General features: G+C 34.3%; 3 protein-coding genes across 8 annotated transcripts in view; 1 reads left to right on the plus strand and 2 right to left on the minus strand.

Moving 5' to 3' along the window:
• LOC306861923 (WD repeat-containing protein 7-like) overlaps positions 1-6,745 on the minus strand; it is a 137,018-nt gene extending 130,273 nt beyond the window's left edge. Inside the window, exons 1-5 of the mRNA XM_079404410.1 lie at positions 6,633-6,745; positions 2,527-2,698; positions 2,256-2,362; positions 2,049-2,127; positions 996-1,170 (exon numbers count right to left, since the gene is read on the minus strand). Of these exons, the coding sequence (XP_079260536.1) occupies positions 996-1,170; positions 2,049-2,127; positions 2,256-2,362; positions 2,527-2,685 (520 nt within the window). The 5' untranslated portion in view covers positions 2,686-2,698; positions 6,633-6,745. The remainder of the gene's footprint in view (positions 1-995; positions 1,171-2,048; positions 2,128-2,255; positions 2,363-2,526; positions 2,699-6,632) is intronic.
• Positions 1-21,253, plus strand: part of LOC306861931 (uncharacterized protein) — a 1,169,885-nt gene that overhangs the window by 749,746 nt on the left and 398,886 nt on the right. The window lies entirely within an intron of this gene.
• Positions 15,448-21,253, minus strand: part of LOC306861926 (alpha-adducin-like) — a 42,005-nt gene continuing 36,199 nt past the window's right edge. For 5 of the 6 annotated variants that reach the window (XM_079404420.1, XM_079404418.1, XM_079404416.1 and 2 more), the window contains one exon: positions 15,448-17,940. In XM_079404420.1, the coding sequence (XP_079260546.1) occupies position 17,940 (1 nt within the window). In that variant the 3' untranslated portion in view covers positions 15,448-17,939. The remainder of the gene's footprint in view (positions 17,941-21,253) is intronic. The other variant, XM_079404419.1, reaches the window with a different exon arrangement.

Here is a 21,253-nt window from a genome sequence, read left to right on the forward strand (position 1 = left end):
TTAAATGTGTAATTTAAGTAATTTTGTTGGTAGATTTTAATTTTGTGGCCATTAACTAGTAGTTTCTCAGTGTTGTAAGAATTATTTAATTGATGAATATAAAATAGAAAAAAACCAGAATGTGATTTTATTTATATTTACATATAAATACATTTTTCAAATTTAAAAATCATATATTTAAAATGTGTAATTTAAGTAATTTTGTTTGAAGATTTAAATTTTTTGTCCATTAGATAGTAGCTTGCAAGAGTACAATGAGTTTCTGAATTAATTAATAAAATAATAATAAAAATCACATTCTCTTTAATTATTTAAATATAAATACAGGTCTCAATTATTAAATAAGTCTTTTTTTAATCTAAAAATCAATTTAATTTTCTTTATTTGTAATTTAATTAATTTAGTTAGTAGATTTTAATTTTTGCTAGTAGCTTTCAAGTGTTAATTATTTTATTGGCAGTTGCGAAACGGTGTGTTACTTTCAATATAGATAATTTAAAGTCTATAGGCACCAAAACTGAATTTGCACTATTATTTTAAAAATAATGCGCATTAAAAAAAAAAAAGAAAATTTTTATTTATTTATGTATTTCTTACTAAAGTAAATAAATTGTATATTAAATTTTAATTTAAAAATTAATTACAATTTGTAAATGTATTTTTTAATTTGTAATTTAAGGAATTTAGTTGGTAGAATTTAATTTTATGTCGATTTGCTAGTAGCTTAAAAGCGTGCAGTGATTTTTTTTTTTTTTTGGCAGTTTGAAATTTAATGACATTTAAGACCAAAACTGTATTTCCACAATTTTTTTTTTTTTACTTTTAGAACTTCACTGAGTAATTATCTGAACGCATTCCCTTTTCTTGTTATAAAATGAGATGAAATTATTGTTAGTGGTTATCGACAGTACGTCACAGATGTCATAAATAAACATTATATATTCTATAATCCTGAAATGCATCACATGCTCACATGTCAAAACAGCAGCAGTTACCTTGCGTGCGATGCGAGCGAATGATGCTCATGGAACTGATCCAGTCAGGCGAAATCTTGGACACGAGCGAGTAAAGGACCTCTAGACTGGTGGCGTCCACTACAAGGATTTCTGGGTAATGTCCATGACACAGAAGACGCCCCTCCCTCTGTGTGCCGATGGTGAACTGATAAAACTGTACAAAAGAGAGAGTTTTAAGAAAAATGATTCATTAATAAATACAATGTTTTATTTTTTCTTAAATCTAAAAATATAAGAACATTTATTTTTAAGACATGGTTTGCATTAGTCTTTAGTATTTATAATTATAATATTTTAAATAAATTTACCTATTTATAATATGTGAACCTGGAGTACAAAACCAGTCATAAGGGTCAATTTTTTGAAAATCATCATCATCTGAATAAATAATCTTTCCATTGATGTATGGTTTGTTATGATAGGACAATATTTGGCTGAGATACAGCTATTAGACAATCTGGAATCTGAGGGTGCAAAAAAATCTAAATATTGAGAAAATCACCTTTAAAGTTGTTCAAATTAAGTTCTTAGTTCAATGCATATTACTAATTAAAAATTAAGTTTTGATATATTTACAGTAGGAAATTTACAAAATATTTTCATGTAATATGATCTTTAGTTTACTATAATTTTGACACAATGTATTTTTAGCCTTTGCTACAAATATACTTGTGGTACTTATAACTGGTTTTGTGCTGAACATGATTCTTTAAGTTCTTTATAGCAGAATATCTATTACTCCAATGCAGTCTTGATCAGAGAGTGTTGATTCATAAACAAATTATGTTTTATTTTTTCTTAGTTCTAAAATTGTAAAAACATTTATTTTAGATGCATTGTTTGCGTATGAATAATATATTATTTTTCTATATTAAATTATATATTGCACATATTTTTTTTTTAAATACATGGTCCTTGGCCTTTTGTTAGCTGGTCTTATGATGTTGGAATGTTTTATGTCTTGTAAATTTGTAATTAAACCGCATATAGTAGGTCCTTATTTCAATAAGTATGTGTGTAAATGTGCGTTACCTGTATTCCAGTGTGTGCACAGGCCAGTTTGGTGAACTCAATACAGCGCCCGTCATTGACGTCCCATAAACACATTTCCCTGTGACAAACACAAAAGACGTTTCAGGTGAAGCTGCTAACATTTAATACGCAGAAAAACACTTTTCGCTGTCTGAACACACTGTTATCTTACAGCTTAAAGAGCCCATGATAAACTCTCTCTCTCACCCGCTTTCAGAGGCGCTGACGAGGTACTGTTTGTCGCTTCCTGCGCTGGCCTTGGACAGACAGGTGACAGAAGCCGTGTGTCCGAACAGCAGAGCGCGAGGATTGATCTAAACACACAGAGACACACAGAAACTCATCAAACAAACCGGAGCGATTGGACGTTCCAGCCCATGGAAGATAGTCAGTCATATCGCAGTAAATGAGTGAATTTTGGGTGAACTGGCCCTTTAAAGAAAAACAAGCCATGTGTGACCTCGCCGTGACCTCTCACCTCCAGCTCTGGGGTCATGTCCCAGATGCAGATCTGTCCATCATGGCAGCCGGTGATGATGGTGGCCAGATCGTCCATCACCAGCAGGCTGGAGATGCAGTGAGTGGGCGCATTGCGGCCCCACAGAACTATGGGTAATACCAGACTGTTTCCTGACATGTTATCTGCGATACTGAAAAGAGAGAGATATCAAATGAAAAGAGTAATCAGACACAATCAATGCATTGTTGGAAATTCCAGAAATACAAAAATGAGGAAGTGGAATAACTGGCCTAGATGAACAAACAAAGGCCTGAAAAAAAATTAAAAAATAACATAAAATAATATTATATAAATATAAAATTACATTTTTCTGAAGAATCAGTTTATTAAATAAATAGTTTATTTATTTTATTTTAACACCACCATATCAGAAGCAAATACTTTATGTAGTACAAATTAAAATCCTCAAAAACATTATTTAACAATTTATCAAATGTAACAATATTTTACTTTCAACAGCATTTTTAAAAGCAATTCAGCAATTATATAAACTCTTTATTTTTGATATTTTATATTTTCCCAGGAGAAAGCTTTCAGAAATGTCCATGAATTAAATTTCTTGGAAAAAATATTTATTTATATAATTGAAAGAAGAATTTTCCAATAAGATATGCTTTAAGGTCATTGCACACAGAGTCTGAAATTTTCGCATGTTAAAAAATAAAAACGACCTCATGTTGTGTGTCAATCACGTTGCCTCTGAAACTTTCATCAGTCATAAAAAAAATTCAGATCAGGTCCGATTTTCTGCGTTTTTATTATTATTACCTTTATTTAACCAGAATAAAACTCATTGAGATTAAAAATCTCTTTTCCAAGAGCGTCCTGGCCAAGACAGGCAGCAGCACAATTAACAAGGTTGCAGACATAAAAACATGTAACATATAACATCAACATATAACAATTTATACAAGTAATAAATAATTATAAAGTTAAAAGAAATCAGAATTTCACATATTATCGGAAGCGATAAACAACAACAAGGATTGTCCGTCATAACTGAGTCAGTCAAAACATCTACAGCCAGTTTGTGTAGCTACCATGTTGTTTAAAAGTATTTTAAAATCAACCAATGAAACTGGCTCCTTAAGAATCAGGACATTTTGCAGCTGATTCCAAGTACAGGGGGCCGCATACTTAAACGCCCCTTTTCCCAGTTCAGTCCGGACTTGAGGGACAGATAATAATAATAAGTCCTCAGAACGAAGACAATATCTTCCTGTACATTTCTTTTCGATGTAAGATTGGAGATATGGGGGAAGCAGACCAAGAATTGCCTTATAGATAAAAATATACCAATGAATAAGTCTGCGGGTGGACAATGCAGACCAACCAACCTGATCAATACAAAGAACAGTGATGAGTAAGTGCTCTAAAGTTTGTGATAAACCTAAGAGCTCCATGATAAACAGTATCTAACAGTTTCAAGCATGTGATGGAAGCATTCATGTATATAACATCGCCATAGTCCAGCACTGACAAGAAAGTGACAAGAAAGTTTTCACATCCATAGCAAGCATTTTGATAGGAAAGGATGACGAATATGACAAAACGCATATATACGGAAATTCCGGACTCAAGTCAACAAAAAATGACTGAAATTCACTGGAAATTCTTCACCCTAAAAAATAATATACAAGTAAACAAAATGTGACCAATTAATTCATTACAGATTCAGATATTTATGATTATTGACTCCAGATGTTTGGAGTAACACACTAGCATACTACGCATACTATACTATTCCTGCAGTATACAGTATGCATACTATAACTTGTACACTACAGCAAATTTTCTACATGCACAGAATACATGAAAGAACAGAGAGCACGTTTCCAACTGGAGCAAAAGAATGGATGATTGACAAACATCACAGATTAACCTCAAACTGACCAAAAAATCAATCAAAATCAATATCTGTCCCTAAAAACAACATACAGAAGTTCTTACGTTCAAACACTTTAATTTGATGAAGGGTTCAACATCTGAGTGCAGCACAATTGTAAATTGAACTGGTAATTAAAATTACTCTAGAACGGAAGCAGAATTGAGTGCTTGTTACGTAACGCACAGATAAACGAACACAACATTACTGGATTTTCCAAAGAGTGTCAGAATTAAATGAGAATTCAACAAGCAATCGTTCATTTGTATTGCTATAAATAATGCAGATTATTAAGAACACATGACTTTAAATCCATCAAAACTATTCAAACGCAAACACATGCAATGCAGAAAGCAGACTGACTTTACCTGACATGCTTATGTCTCCTCGGATTAAACCTGAGTCTGTGAAACACTTGTTTAATTTTCACTAAATCAACCAGCTTCATCCTCAAAGGATTCCTCTGCTAGAAACAATAAAACTGTGTGTTTCCAGCTCTGCCGTCTCTCTCGGTCTCACAGACTCTCACAACACAACAGCAGACGAATCAAACCAAACCCTTTCAGAGCAATCAATGAGCGTTCATCCATACAGACAGACACAGATCGGAAAACAACCAATGAACTCAACAGACATCACCAGAACAACATGCAGAAATATCAGCTGGTTTAGAGATAAAGAGCATTCAACAGAAGTCTGTCTGTAGAAAAAGCATCTGTTTTGGTGAAATTTAACTAAAATTTCCATGCTTTTTAACAAATCCCCAGTCACACACAATCAAATAACTTCGTTAATAAAGGCAATATCCATTATAAAATAAAACAAACTGAGTGTGTGTGATGCAGTGCTAAATCTATTAGAAACCCTATAAAAGATGACTGTGGGCCAGAGAAACAAAGTCAAGCTGATGTTAGCATCAACTTCCTGAATAAAATCTGACTAATGCATAAGTGGCATTAATATCAAGGCCTGCTGGTTACTATACTGTGACATTCACGACACGTTAAATAAATGAGATATACAGTATGCAACGAGCAAAACACAGCATGAAGCAATGAGAAATCAACAAAGTTCAAAATCAAAACAACTGATCCTACCTGCATACAAGTATACACAATATAATGCATATGCATTGATATAGATTATAAATATGCTAAATTAGTATACATTTCATTTGCTGTAATTGCATTACAATATACAGGCCTAACTATATATTGCATTAACAACTTAATTGCATTAAGTTGCATTAAACCGATAACAGAATCACTCATTTTGACCAGATCTATTCTGAATATTTGTAAAAATGTAAACTGAAATTTAATGTACTAAATTCTTCACAATCAATGCCTATTTAGGCAACAATACAATACCCTCAGCCCTGTTAAAAAAAAAAATAATTGAAGATGGTGTCTGGGCCTAAAAATAATTTGTGTATGAATCAATGATGCAGGGCTGGACTGACGGAGACACAATTACTGTTGCAATCCTGTTACAGGCATTAATACAGAGTTCATAATGAAACTGTCTCATTTTCATGTCTGTCCATCAGCAGCTGATTTCATTCACTAGAAATACTCTTCTTTGGGTTGGAAAACACCTGTCTGAACATTTTGAGCTGCAAAAATGCCATGTGTATAGTGTTCATGTACCTGCTGTGTATAGTGTGTCTGTGTGTGTGTGTGTGTGTGTGTGTCTGTGTCTGTGTGTGTGTGTCTGTGTGTCTGTGTGTCTGTGCGTGTCTGTGTGTGTGTGTGTACCTGTTTTTATATACCGGTGGGGACTTAAACCTGAATACACACAGACTCATGGGGACTTGTGTTACGGTGGGGACCTAAATTGAGGTCCTCACGGGTAAACAAGCTTATAAATCACAGAATTAAGTTTTTTGAAAATCTAAAAATACAAATAGTCTCCTGTGAGGGCTAAGTTTAGGTGTAGGGTTGGTGTAGGGCAATAGAATATACGGTCTGTACAGTAGAAAAACCATTACGCCTATGAGAGTCCCAACAAGGATAGTGAAACGAGTGTGTGTGTGTGTGTGTGTGTGTGTGTGTGTGTGTCGTGTATATATCGACCTCTGGGCCGTTCATCAGTGTGTTTATCATCATTATAATGTGACAGCGCGGCTCTATCAGTGTCCGGTCGCGTGACAGATGAAATGTCGGTGTGTTTTACTCACCGGAGCCGCTCTTTATCGTCTCATATTCGTTCTGTCGTTGATTTTATGAAAATATCGCAGCGACGCGCGTTAATTCCGCAGCGACTCACTGATCAGCTGACGGGAGCACGCTCGTGCGTCATTGCGTCACGTGGTGACGTCCCCGCCGCAAAGGCCTCTGCTGCCCCCCGCTGTCTGCCTTCATCACATAAACAATGTGTGACTTTATAATAATGTCTCCAGATAAATAATACATCTTCACGATCATAGCTGCTGTTTATCATAATAATGTTAATATTACAATATATTTCAATCAGAATATACATCTAGTCTATATACGTTTGCTATAGAGATAAATATTCTTAACTGCATGAAAATAATTAATTTACAAATTTTTTTACAAAAGAAAAAAAAACATGAAGACTTTATAACATTAGATAGTTCCAGAGATGTTAAATGAGGTGAAAAGTTCTGCAATAAAAAAAAAAATGTAGTTGATCATTATTTCTTTATTGTGCACTTATAAGACTGCACACTGCACCATTGACTCAGGAATTGTCACAGTTTGCATGCATCATCACTAAAGTTTATCATTTGCATTTATTTTTTAAGTTTGTCAGTATTTAGACTATTCAGCACTCGTGCGCACTCTCAACAATTGCCCCATTGTAAAAATAAAAATACATAGCATGATCAAACACTTAATTACATATTTTTGGGGAAAAAAGTCTAAAAATCCCCCCCTCCACCACTCAAATAAAAAATAAAATAAAAAAATCCTCCCTCCCACAAGAGTCATCTAAGAGGGGAATTCACCCCCATGAAATGAAACTCAGGACCTGAATGAATGTCTGTAAAAATCCTGATTGGAGAATCACTATAAATAAGTCTATGTTAAAAAGAAGCCTTTTTATATCATGTAGATAAAAACAGAGATAAAAAAGCCTCTCTAAAACATAGAGGGACACTCTGTTAGGAGAAATCACGCCCGCTCCCTGACAAAGTCAATATTTTAATTTCCTTTAATAAAAACAGCTAGCGACGCCAGAATTCTCTCTTATATTGTGTTGTGCTCCTATATGCACACGGTGTTCAAATATGTTGTGCTATGGTATGCTGAGGAAATGTCTGTCTCTCTCTCTCTTTGAAGGGCCTTTTTATTTAAAAAAAAGTGCTTTATGTGCCTTTTTCTGTTTGCTTGGAGGCATTTGTAAACTGCAGTAATAAAATAACTTTTTACATCATTTATTTTTGTACCAAATTATAGAGAGTAGTATGGATAACTGTAATGATAACTATCATATCAGTATCGATAAATGTAAACGATAGCCATCCCTACCCCAGAATCCACCGAAGGAGGCCCATCCGGGAACACTTGCTGAGGGCCCCTAAAACACTAAACACGCCCCTGAGTTTAGATCTAATTCTGACTTTTTGTCTCAAAATTGATACTTTTTACTCAGAATTGCGAGTTTCTATCACTCAATTCTGACTTTTTTTTCACAGAATTGCTACTTTTTCTATTTAGAATTTATTCTCTTATTGAGAATTGTGAGAGAAAAGTTGTTTTATTTTTCATTCAGTGGCTGAAATGGGCTTCTGTAGATTTAAGCTTGAAAAACACAATGAAATGATAAAAGAGATGAAGACATTAGCGATTTGTGTGCTTCCAAATCAACAACTTGGCTTCAGCTCACTCAACAGACAAAAACACATTTATTTATTCATCTTTTGTGTATATATATATATATATATATACACCTCAAAATATACACATTTGGAATCAATGCATATTTGTCACTGTGAAAACTATTGAGGTTTACTGGTTGAATCAGTTTACTGACCTTATTATTGTTGACGGCTTCATCTATGGGACAGAAAGTGTGGTCGGTGTGTAGTCTGGAGTCTCCACGCAGTCAAACACACGGCCTGCTGATCATCCAGACAGAAGAGCTTCAGCTTCTCTTTGTGAGCGCTGCAGACGGCTTCACCTCCTGATGGAGATCTTTGACTTCGCTCCTGTTGGAAGGTCTCACACATGTTCTTCAAAGCCAGATTTAACGTAGGATCATTCACTGTCGATATTTCTCTGCACATGGGATATTCCTTAATTCCTTTACTTTCCCAAAACCCCTGGATGCACTCTGAACAGATGTTGTGACTGAAGAACAGGGTTTACAAAGAAGTCAAAGCACACAGGACAAGTGAAGTCCACCTCAGTACAACCTTCAGATGCCATTCCACATCCACAGCAGAAATGCACATACAGAGTTTGAGGCAAGATATGAGCTAAAACAATAGAAGAGGTGTGTCTGTCTTTATATCCAGTGGGAGGAGCTTCAGAAACTGCACTGAGAAATGCACTTCATTCTGTTCTTCATCATCATCATCATCATTACAATGCAGATAAACTGGATCCTCTAAGTCTCAAGATGTTAACCTTTTTATTTCAACACATGGTTCACTATTTCAACATTTTAGAGATCTCCAGAATTTTTAATTATAATAAATAATACTAAATCAAATAGTAATCTAAATCTTTATAGGCCATACTGTTTATTATTATTAGTATTATTTTTTTTTTGCACAAAGGCATTGATTAAGGATGCTCCAAAAAGGATAAAAAGCACCAGAAATGTAGTCCATATGATTTATGTCTTGAAGTCTAAAAAATAAAGGTTCTTTATTGACAATGATGTTTTAACATGCATGGAAACTTTCCATTGCACAAAAGGTGATTTATAGCGGAAAATGGTTGCTTAAAATGTTCTTCACAGAAAAAAAAGGTTCTTTGGGGAACCAAATAATGTTTAAAGAATGTATGGCACTTTATGTGAGGAACAGACCTGCATGTAAGATGTTATCCAATGATAATTTGCAATAAATCTGCAGCAAATATCAATAACACTCAAACCTTGAGTAAAGGCCTGTTCACATCAAGCTATAATGAAAACAATAACAATGAAGTTTTAATAACCTTTATAATGATAAGAATAGCAGAGTCACATAACAACTAGAATGATAACAATACAGAGGAAAAACATCGCTGGAATTTCTTTCCAAATGTTTTTTTTTGTTTTTTTCAGCTGACGAACAATAAAACATATTTGCACAGATCAGATGCTATGAATGAAATTTCACCTTTACATTAGTCAGTCCTCATTTGCCTGTTACAAGTAGTGCCTAAATGTTTCTGTGTTCCTTTCAACTGATTTGATTTATTGCACTGTAAATTATATTTAAAAAAATGTAAATACTCATGAAATAAAATAAATGGTGTTAGTCACCATTTTTTTGTAGCTCTAAAAACGAAAGCAAAGCTTCTAAAGTTCCTTGAAAACAAATCTGACGAAACAAAGGCTCAATTCCTGTGAAACATCTGCTGGATCCTCTGGCATCCATCACCATGTGTGCATTTTGGTCTCTGCCTTGTACAACAAGAAATAAACTTTGGCATTCAGGAAAAGGGATGTGCACCAGGACTCATTTTGACTAATTGCACTGCATTATAAATAATAATATAATATATCTCTATTATAGACCAGCGATCTGTACATAATCAGCTTGACATGTACCATCTATACATTTAAGGGAATTCTATTCGTTAAGATACTAACAGCAACTGTTTTTGTAGTCAAGAAAGTTATTCATAATGTTTACACTTTAAACCAGAATACAATTTGTATACTGTTTATTGTCTTTCATAAACAGCATACAAGCACTGTTGTTTGACACATAGCATAATACAAAAATAGCTACTCACTCATAATGCTTGTCAAAACTACAGCACTACTGAAGTAATGAAGGGCTGCCAGGTTTGCATAACAAACTATATATACATATACACAGTGCCATCCATAAGTATTGGAACAGTAAAGACAAAATTGCTCTGTTGGCTGTGGAGTCAAGACATTTGCAAATATGATTAAAAGATGAATATGAGAAAAAACTACAGAATGTCACATTTTATTATTAGCCGTTTCAACACATACATGTTTTACCAAATAAAAAGAACAGCACTTTTAGAGTTCATCCCACTCATTGATGTGAGCATAAGTATTGGGACAGTTGAACATAAGGCAGATATAAAAGATTAAAAGCTATTATTTAGTTGCAGATCCCTTGCACACAATCACAGGAGTGAGTCTGTGACCCATAGACATCACCAGACTCTTGCTCTCATCCTTTGAAATACTTTTCCCAGCCTTTAATGCAGCCAATTCCAATTGTTGCTTGTTTTGGGGAGTTTCTGCCTTTACTCTCCTCTCCAGCTGCTGAAATTCATGTTCAATCAGATTTAAATCTGGAGATTGACTTGGACAATCTAAGACTTTCCATTTCTTTGCCCTTATAAACTCCTTGACTGAACTGGCAGGGTGTTTTGGGTCATTGTCCTGATGCAATATGAAGCACTTCCCAATCAATCTGGTGGCATTTTCTTGAATGTTGGTAGGCAAGAACCCTAATCAGACAAAAAAAGGGGCACAGTTAAGACGGAAACTTAATTACAATATACAATGGCCAAAACAGTGGTTTGATATTTTGTTACCTACATTTTTGCCATTCCGTGAATTGTTTTGTTGCATAATTGTACAAATGATCACTGAAAAGCTTTCAGATGGTGCATATTTTTACACTGCAACACACTAAAAAACTCCGGCATCATGAAGGTGTTTAGCATAAACATGCATTTATTTCGTAGAACGTCAAAATTATCAGATTAATGCACACAAGACTGCGGTTTAAATCACTATCCTTTATGTAGTTTGCATCTTCATAATGTGAACAAATTCACACAACTACGGTGGTCGAGAGAGCTCAACGCGCTGCAACTCAGGAAACACAAGTAGAAAAAACACCAGCAAATCAAGAAAACCTCAATTTGACAGCAGGTGCTGCAAATGCTCACAACACAAAGAATTTTATTTGCAGTGCATTTCTTTATTTGGTTGAGGATTTACTGCGCATGTGCGGTCAAATTGACCGTTGTCTTCTTAATTTGCAGGCATTTTTTCCATTTGCAGCGCATTGAGCTCTCTCGGCCACTGTACATACCTTATAATACAATACTAAAATCTAGTTGACATTAGGTACCTTTGCTAAACGAGGTAAATATTCATAGCTACATGATTGAGTTCATGAATATTTTTGCTGAAATAAAAATCTACATGAAATATAACATTCGATAGCTACAGAAAATTAAAAGTAAAAAGAGTTGAAAGCGTGATAAAATGACAAAAACATTGATAATGGTTCCTTTATTCATTAAAAAAAAAAAAAAAAAAAAACACACATTAATAATTAGCAATGACTAAACATCTTTGTGTGAAATATCTAAATTACTTCTGAACTTCATTGTCACAGATCACCATATCTTGAAGACTGAAGTCAGCTCCCCTGAATGTCAAAAACCTCAAGTCCACTTGAAGAGGTTTCCGCCCAACTGTGGCGAGGGTCGAAGGGGACCCCGCTCCAAAATGTGACTCCAGTGGAGAGAGAAGACTCCCCCACCCAAACAGTGATTTCGACTGAGGGGGGCCTACGGGTTTGCGCCCGTAGTTTGTCATAATCTGTCTGTGGACGCTCTGTGACACAGGAAAACTTTTGCAGAACATGGATAGCTTGTGGGTTGGTATTGTGGAGCTGTCTAGGGCGGGGAATAAATTAGTTGCACGGACTGGATTAACTTTCCGTGGAAATTGTTGTAGGTCTTCATTGGCCTGTTGGCCCTCAAATATTTCTGTACGGTTCCCTCCATCCCTCGGGAAATGCTCATTTTCATTATATTCCCCTCGACCATCAGAAACTGCGATTGCAGATTGAAGGAGAGATGAATCGATGTTGAAGTATGAGGCTAAAAGAGAGAACAGATGCATAATTATACACACACAATAAGACAAATAACCAAAGAAATTTGTCGCCTTGTCCAAATAACCACACTTGCGGTCTTAGCCACTTGAGAGCATGTGTTATTTTGTACCACATTCGCAACTGTTTTCATCACTTAAATAGAAGCACCACAAATTAAATAGTCTCATTTTATAGAGACTACTGAACAGACATTTAGTAGTTGATAAATGCAAAGTATTTAAAATAATAAAGCCATGTAAACTTGCAGTTTTACAACACTAAGTGTGTCCCATCAGGGAACGAAAAGCTCTACACACACTTGGGCTAAATACATGAGATGTCACATAAGAGATCAAGTGATCAAAGACCACAAGTGTGGGTATTTGGACAAGGGGATTATATTGTGTCATACATTCAACATTGTCCTGCATCTTCTGTAAGACGGTGAGCTTCAGGTTGGTCAGTTGATTTGAGAAACTGATAGTCACTGCTAGACTGGGATCTGGAATCGGCAGGTTACACAGAGATCTGGAGAAGAAAAAAAACCAAACCATTCAGGAGTCAGAGATACTGCTGGTTTGAGTTCAGAACCACTGAGAAAAACTTGACAAACCTTCGCAATGTGGCGTTAAAGTTCTGCAAAAAAAAAAAAAAACAAGTCAAATGAGTCCTCAAGCCAGATTTTGGTTTTATTCTCTGAAAATATAATTTAGTCATTATTCATCTAGACCTGCAAAAATGAAACCGCATCAGCTTTCATCTGCTCCTCTACATCTCTGATTATACATGAGAGAGAAGAAACGCATCTTCTCAGCTCCTCATTCTTCTGCTTCATCATCTGACTCTTCTGCTCCTCTTCTTCTCTCAGCGCTGTTATTCTAGCAGCTTCTTCATCACGTAGAAACTGGTGAAGTTCCTCAAACTCTGCTTTAATCTGCCTCGCAGCATCTTGAGCATTAAACTGAAATTAAAAGACAATAAAATATAATGGCCAATCTAGATCTATCAGTATCTTACGTTTACATTCCTAAAACAGAGTAAATGATTATTTCAAACCTTGAGTTCATCTTCATTAAGACTGTCTTTAAGACACTCAAATATTCTCCGCTCCTCCTTTAAGTGATCCAGTGCATCTTTGAGAATCTCCTGAATTGAATAAACAGTTGCTTACATCACTGATAGTTTTCATTTTGGGGTCATTGCCTTTATTTAATATATTACAGTCAGAGGACAAAATTAATTTCTGCGGCTACATTTTGATCCATACATACTAATATTCTATATTATATATAAAAATGGAAAGCATCAGAATAAAATATAAGACACTGAATTATACATTTATTATTAACAATACTGAATAATTAATCACTTTTGATTAACTTTTTTTTGGGAAAAACATTTGTCTGACCTTATTGTCCATCGCGGCTTCATCTACAGGAGAGAATCTGTGTTCTGTGTGTTTTCTGGAGTCTCGACACACCAAACACACGGGCTCTTGATCATCCAGACAGAAGAGCTTCAGCTTCTCATGGTGAAGGCCACAGACACTTTCACCTCCAAATGAAGCTCTTTGGCTCAGCTTCTGTTGGTAGGTCTTACACAGGTTCTTCAAAGCCAAATTTACTGGAGGACGTTCCTTTGAAAATCTTCTTCTGCAAACTGGACACTCTTTAAGTCTTTTACTTTCCCAAAACCTCTGAAGACAATCTTCACAGACGCTATGACTACAGGTCAGAACTACAGGATTGGTAAAAATGTCACAGCACACAGGACAGGACAAATCCTCCTCAAAAGAATATCTAGACGCCATTTCAAGTTACTTCAAAGTTAGACTTTAAGTAATAATGATCACTTTAACTCTTAGCAGAATTAAAATGATCACCAAAGTTTTGCCGTCTGAGCTTCACACTATCCACGTTTCCAAATAAATGCCCGGGTCAGTTCACTGCTCTATATATACACTAATGACTGGATTGCTAATTGCCTTCTAAACTGCAGACAGGTGGTGAAGCCACCGTCTTACTATGCCCTACTGACACAGATCATCATTGGCCGACAGCCAAAACACTGACCTAAAATCACCCAATTTGAAGCAAATCTGTCACACAGGATTAGTTATGTACATGTGAATGAATTTTTACTTCAGATGTTATCTGCAATGTTTATGGCCTTTTGGGGCCGGATAAGCGATATATATTAGTGATGGGAGAAACAAAACCTTTTTGAAGCTTCGAATCAATTGGACCAAGTTTCGAAGCGCTCAAAACACCACACTCTTGTGATGCCTGCCGGCCAAAAGTGTGTAAATGCAACAAAAACTCAGGCCAAATCATGCATAAAAACAACTTTTTAAACCCTATTGCAAATGTTTTATTCAAATTATAATCCATTAAATGCAATAAAAATAATAAAATACAATTAAATATGAAGTGTCTGTACAATTTGTGGTTTTTAAAATATTTTATGTTAATTTACAGGGCTTGTTTTGTTTGTTTTATGGACAGCTTCTCTAAACAGGCCAAGAGACTAACTATTACTCATCCTTTTGATTACACAAACGCTTCGTAAAAATGTCTACAAATTGATAAACTTGATCCGAGACCAGAGACGCTGGTTCACGGGTTAACAGAGATCAACCCCCAAACTATTGATTTGTTTTGCGTTTAAATAAAAAGAGACTTGCATGTCATTAAAGATAGGAAAAGACTTACAAATTTTTAAAGCTTTTTGCATTTTAATGCTTTTTACATTCTATTGCAGATTTCAGGCATTAACAACTATTTTTGGATAGTTTGTGATTAGTCTAAGTGACTTAGGAAGCCTCTTCACTACTCCTAACATTTCACAGATTTAGGAGCTAGTTTTAGTGCTAAAACGTTTTGTGAAAATCTAGGAGGCGAGTTATGAGCTACTTTTAGCCTTTAAGATGTTTTGTGAATATGGGCCCAGTTTTATAAATGAAACAATCAAATCAAGGCAGATTTTTAAAGATGGAGCTTTATTCATGGTGGCAAAATAAACAGTACCATGAAAAAAAGAATTGTGGTTTTAAAATTGTATTACATACAATTATTCTGGAAAAAAGAACAGCATTCAACAGAAACTAAAAATGAAGAACAGCTGAGAAGATCAACAGTGCAAAGGACGAACAACACAAGCTAGAAGCCCATAATGCCATGCAGTCCTTCAGCAAACGCTCGTGTTGTTGCTGTTAGTCAGACTCTATAGTGTCTCAACCAAACTCAAACTGCACTGCCGGCTTCACATTGGTCCAGAATTCATATCTGTACAAGCCAAAAGCTATTTGCACCATCAAAAATTAAAGATTAGGTTAGTATTTCACTCCTTTCTGCCTTTTATGTGTTAAACTCAACAGCAATTTGTTACAATCTTATTAAAGAGAACTGATCGTATACTGCACAGGTTAGTCATTCATCAAGATGAACCTCACAAAATCTGTAAAGAAACGTACAAGTCATAATTCAACGGCAAATCAAAAGAATGAAAATTAAAATTAATCCTAATTTGAAAACCAATTTTATTTAATTTTTTTTTTTTGCATATCTTCCCTCCAAAATCTCTTTACCATAATGAAAAAATATTTTACTTACAGTTTGTATGAAACTTAAGGGTCCTGAAAATAGACAATTTTAATAGAAAACTAATGTTTGTAACATGAACCAGACCAAAAAATTAATTAATTAATTACTGAAATACAGAAAAAGTATATAATATTTTTTGCATGTATATATATATTTATTTATTGCATTAAATGTATTCTAGTTATAACTATTTCTGAGGATATATATATATATATATGCGCAAAAAAAGGGTCCTTATTTAATTTTTTATGCCAATTTTTATGCAACATTAATTTTTTCCCTCTAAATTTGTGTTGAAATATGAATTGGACATTTCTTTGTGAGATTCACTCAGAGATGCTGTAGTCAAACATTAAGTTTGAAGCGCGTTTCTTTGTGGTTATTCAGGATGGTTGAGTGGATATTTTCACAGTGTTTCTATAAACACACACTGAGGAATGTGTTTTTGAGCATCTGTATGAAAACACACCACACGTCTGTAAACTAATCCAGAACACGCATATAATCCTCATCAGTGGCTGACTGAAACTGTAATAATGGAGTCTGTGATTAACTACACAGCATGTTTAATAGTGTCATTTACAACAGTGTCGTCAACTTACTGACGTGTTTGAATGAAACTAAACAACCTAGAGCTAAAAATAACTAAATATATATTTATAAAAGCAAAAGCAAACATAAGTGATTCATATTACTGCAGGGCAAACGTCACAGCTAGTTTTGAAACAACCTTTACATGAAGGGGAAAGCTGTTTGTGTTTAGTATATTACAATGAGAGACGTTTAGATACAGATGAAATTTTTTTCATAATTTCTTTGAAAAAAACCAAAACTTTTTTTTTTGCATTAAGAAAATTAAGTTTGAAATCAGTAAGAGATTTTGCATTACAACATTATTTTCATAGCAATTACACAAATTTTGACCGCAATTCTCCTTGATTTCATGTTAAAAACATGTATTTAGCAGAGAATTGGGAGGCAAGTGTGCTTATTTGTTATGAAAATATCACAATAACGCCTTCGTTTTCTTTAAAGAAAACAAAAAATGACTTCTTTGCTTTGACTTCGTTTGATAAACTGGTTTTGTGAGATTCACCCATTTCAAAAACTCATTCGATTTCCATCCGAAACAAATCTGCGCTGATCAGAATATTATCGTAAGCATGTTTTTCACTCTGGTCAGGCGAGATGTTATGATTATATTAGGCCTTTCACTCCAGGTTTTTTATTTAAGATGTTCATAGACGTGATTTGAAAAATCATAAACATGCAGCAGAGCAAATATTTTAATTGAACACCAGGAGGAACGCTTTCATCAATTCTTTACCTCTAATAATAACATCTGATACATTTCTGATACATTATAGTGGTTATTGGTATTCAGATTGAGATTTTCTTTATAAAATCAGATGTGTGTTGAACATGCCTAACGAGCTGCACTTTAAAGTGCACTTCAGCCAGCATTTATTAAAAGAATAAAAGGCTTTAATAAAAAGATTGACACACTAAATGTGAACACAGTACAAAAACAAATCGATTTAAAGAAAAGGTATTGCCGAACGCCTGAGCAAAGCTTCCTCACTGGGTTTCAGACTTCTTTTTGTTTTTCTTTAGGAACGACGGGGTGCGAAACTTTTTCTTCTTCTTTGACGGGGATTTGTTGGGCGATTCGTCGCTGCCATGATCACCAGCCGCATCATCCCCGGCAACAGGCTCCTCCCCCTCAGGCTGAGGGGCGGGGTCAGTCTGTCCAGGGGCGGGGTCTTCTGCGGGGAGGGCGGCGATTTCGGAGGCTTCATCGGGGGTCAGATCGGGGAGGGTCTGTCTTAAAGTGGCGGCGTCACTCTCGTCTTTGAATGTCTGTTCCTGTTGTGCCTCTGTGGAGGATGATGGGAAAAGATAACGGTGAGTTTGTAGATCAGCTCAAGACATGCAAACCAGCCAGGGGAAAATCCAGCGCTCAACAATTGGCTCTTTATGCATGAAGCGTGAAAACCACTGAGAAAGAGACCATAAAACAGGAATTCCTGCAAAACTACACTGATGTCCAAATACAGATGCCAATCTTTAGCTTTAATTTTCTAATTGCCACAGCATGAATCACTTGCAACCGAATGCATGTATCTAATTAACAAAAACTAACTAGTACTAAGCCAGCGTTTCTCAATTCCAGTCCTCGCGCCCTCCTGCTCTGCACATTTTGTATGTTTCTCTTATCGCTTCAGACGTTTGTTCTATTCGAACACAAGTGCCCTGCGAAGTGGACATCACAGGATATTCCGTGATGATTCCAGTTCGAAGCGAACGAATGTTCCATTCAAAATGCATTGAAGTGTGCGAGACGCGAATTTAAATTGTATATATTTACAGAGGTATATTATGTCACACTCGTCCGTGTGTGAAGACGTTGCGTAACGCAAAGCCATGAATGAATGTTGCGAAGTGAAGTAAACTTCAAAGGATTTCCCTGCTCAGGGAGAAGGGAGCAATGAACACTGTGTAGGGATCATGTCAATGGGAACACAGTTCATGCACGGAGCAGATTATCTGAATCGGGTGTGTTAATTAAGAGAGACATGCAAAATATGCGGGGGGGGGGGGGGGGGGGGGGGGGTGCAAGGACTGGAATTGAGAACTAAGCAAACACAACAACCAGTTTCAGAGTAGATCATGAAAAACTGTGCCTAGTTTGCAAAATTAGGATCTAGATTCAAGCAATTGTAAATATTAATGCTTTAAAAAAATACAGGACTCTCAAAAATAATATTTTAATATTAAAATTACATTATTTAACATGTATATTATTTTTTTAACAAGAATTTAAATAAACATTCCTAAGAAAAGTGCTACAATTTCAATCATTATTGCAATATATTTATATATACATTTTTGACACCATTCAAATAGAAAAAAGTACATAAGATATTCAGAAAAGTGAAGAAATTAATATAATACTCAATATATTACGCACTAATATAATACTTTAACTCACTACTTGATTGCTTGACAGCTGTGTTAATTGATTAAACGATTATTCAAATTCATTATTACTATTAAATTATATACATCTTAAACTTTATATAAATATTCGTAAGTATCAAGAGTACTATCAATAATCTCATAATTTCAATATAGTACAAATGAATTAAAGACACCGATAAAATATTTAAAATATTAGTTATGTAGATCAATTGAACAATTTAATGCAATATATATATATATATATATATATATATATATATATATATATATATATATATATATATATATATATATATATATTAATTAAAAGAAAAAATTAAGAAAAATTAATTAAAATATAAATTTTTCAATATTACTCACTACTTGATAACTCAACTGTGTTAATCAGTTAAATTATTAAATTATTTTACATCAATTACTTGTTCATTAAATAAAAATCAACATCTTATCTGCAATTAAAGACCATTAAAGGCAGATTAAATCTTTTAATACAGTAACCTGGATATTTTTCTGCCAATCAAACCCTAAAATGTATTATTCAGCAACATCAGAAACATCAGGCCTGGCAGACAATCAGAAAATCATGCACTTCAGCATCAAAACAGATTCAATCTGAGCTCTTCAAACGCAAAATACACACTCATAAATGACACATTTATATTTCCAGAGACATTTCAGCTCTCACCGGGAGCAATCAACAAAGACAAACACAAATAAGGCTCACTACTATCTGATATCTACAGAGATGAACCAACCGCACGCTTTAAAACCACTCAACAGTCATAAACAGAGAAAGAGATTTTTAAGCATTGTGCATCTGAATGGAGAGCCAGACCAGAAGCGTAATATTCATACATTACCTGTTCTGCTGAAGCAATACTAGACTGCATTAAAAATGCATATTAAAGATCCTTGATTGTTATTGTTATACAAGTTAAAAAGAGGAAAAATGGAGAAGTTTCTAGGGAGAGATTTGTTGCTAGCATGATCTCACCGAACTCCAGATAGTTTGAACAACACCGTCTTAATTATTATATCAATCAAGTGTTTTACCAATAAAATGAAAAAAAAAAAAAAATGTAATCTATAAATATGGGAAAGTGTCTTTGGTCTTACTATGCACAATTCAACATGTTATTTCATATAAAAAAAAAAAAAAAATGTCTCAAAGTCTTAGTATAATGCATTAAAACTCATGACAACCAACCAATTTCAGATATAAGGAATCTGCACATTTTAAAATGCATTTTAACTTTGATTACAATTATTTATGAAAAGATATAATGCATTATGACATACAATATGAATACATTTATAATGCATTAGACAAAGGCTTTAAGTGTAAATTTAATAATCTTCTCTTATGAACTAAAAAGCATGGAAAAGTAAAATAATAATAGACTAACAGGTCTAACTAATCCAAACAAATCCTGATGAAATTAGTCACATTTTAGAAATTAAATGTAATTATTTGGAAAAATGTATTGGTTTTCATTAATAATTTAATTTTTTTTTTATTAACTTCCTCCTATGAAAATGTTTTTGTCAGTTAAAAAAAAAAAATGTAGAAAAGTAAAATTAACCAATAATGTCATGGTCTTGAAGTTTTACTCCAATCAAATCTTGATGGATCAATTCAGTTAAATTTCAGAAGTATAATGTTATTTTAGGGAAAACAATTGCTTGCTTTTTATTCAAAATTTTAATTCAATTTCATTAATTTACATCATTAATGAAATGTAAAAAAAAAATTAGTTTTGACAGCATGGAAAAGTAATATATCAATAATTTTATAGTTTAACAGGTTTACATCCAATCAAATCCTGATGGATAAAAATCTGTCACATTACGGAAGTTTAAAATGTTATTTTATGGGGGGGAAAATAGTTGCTTTATTAAAAGTTTAAAAACGACTTCCAGCTCATAAGAAAAAAAATTGACATGACAGAACAGAAAAATGAATCCATGTCAACAGGTTTACATCCAATCAAACCCTGATAAAAATCAGTCACATTACAGAAGTTAAAATGAGTTACAAATGCAGTTTCACATTATTTGAAACGCCGTTTGCAACCCATTTTACTGTAGTAATGGGCCGTATTACTCTACTGGAGCGGACCGGTGCAGATCATCCCTCACAACAAATGAATCTCAGAGAAAAGCGAGGACAGAAGATGAGTTACACAGGAGAGGAGTGAGCTGAGTGAA

The sequence above is a fragment of the Barbus barbus genome (assembly GCF_936440315.1).
Source record: "Barbus barbus genome assembly, chromosome: 43".
In the NCBI taxonomy this organism is placed as follows: Eukaryota; Metazoa; Chordata; class Actinopteri; order Cypriniformes; family Cyprinidae; genus Barbus; species Barbus barbus.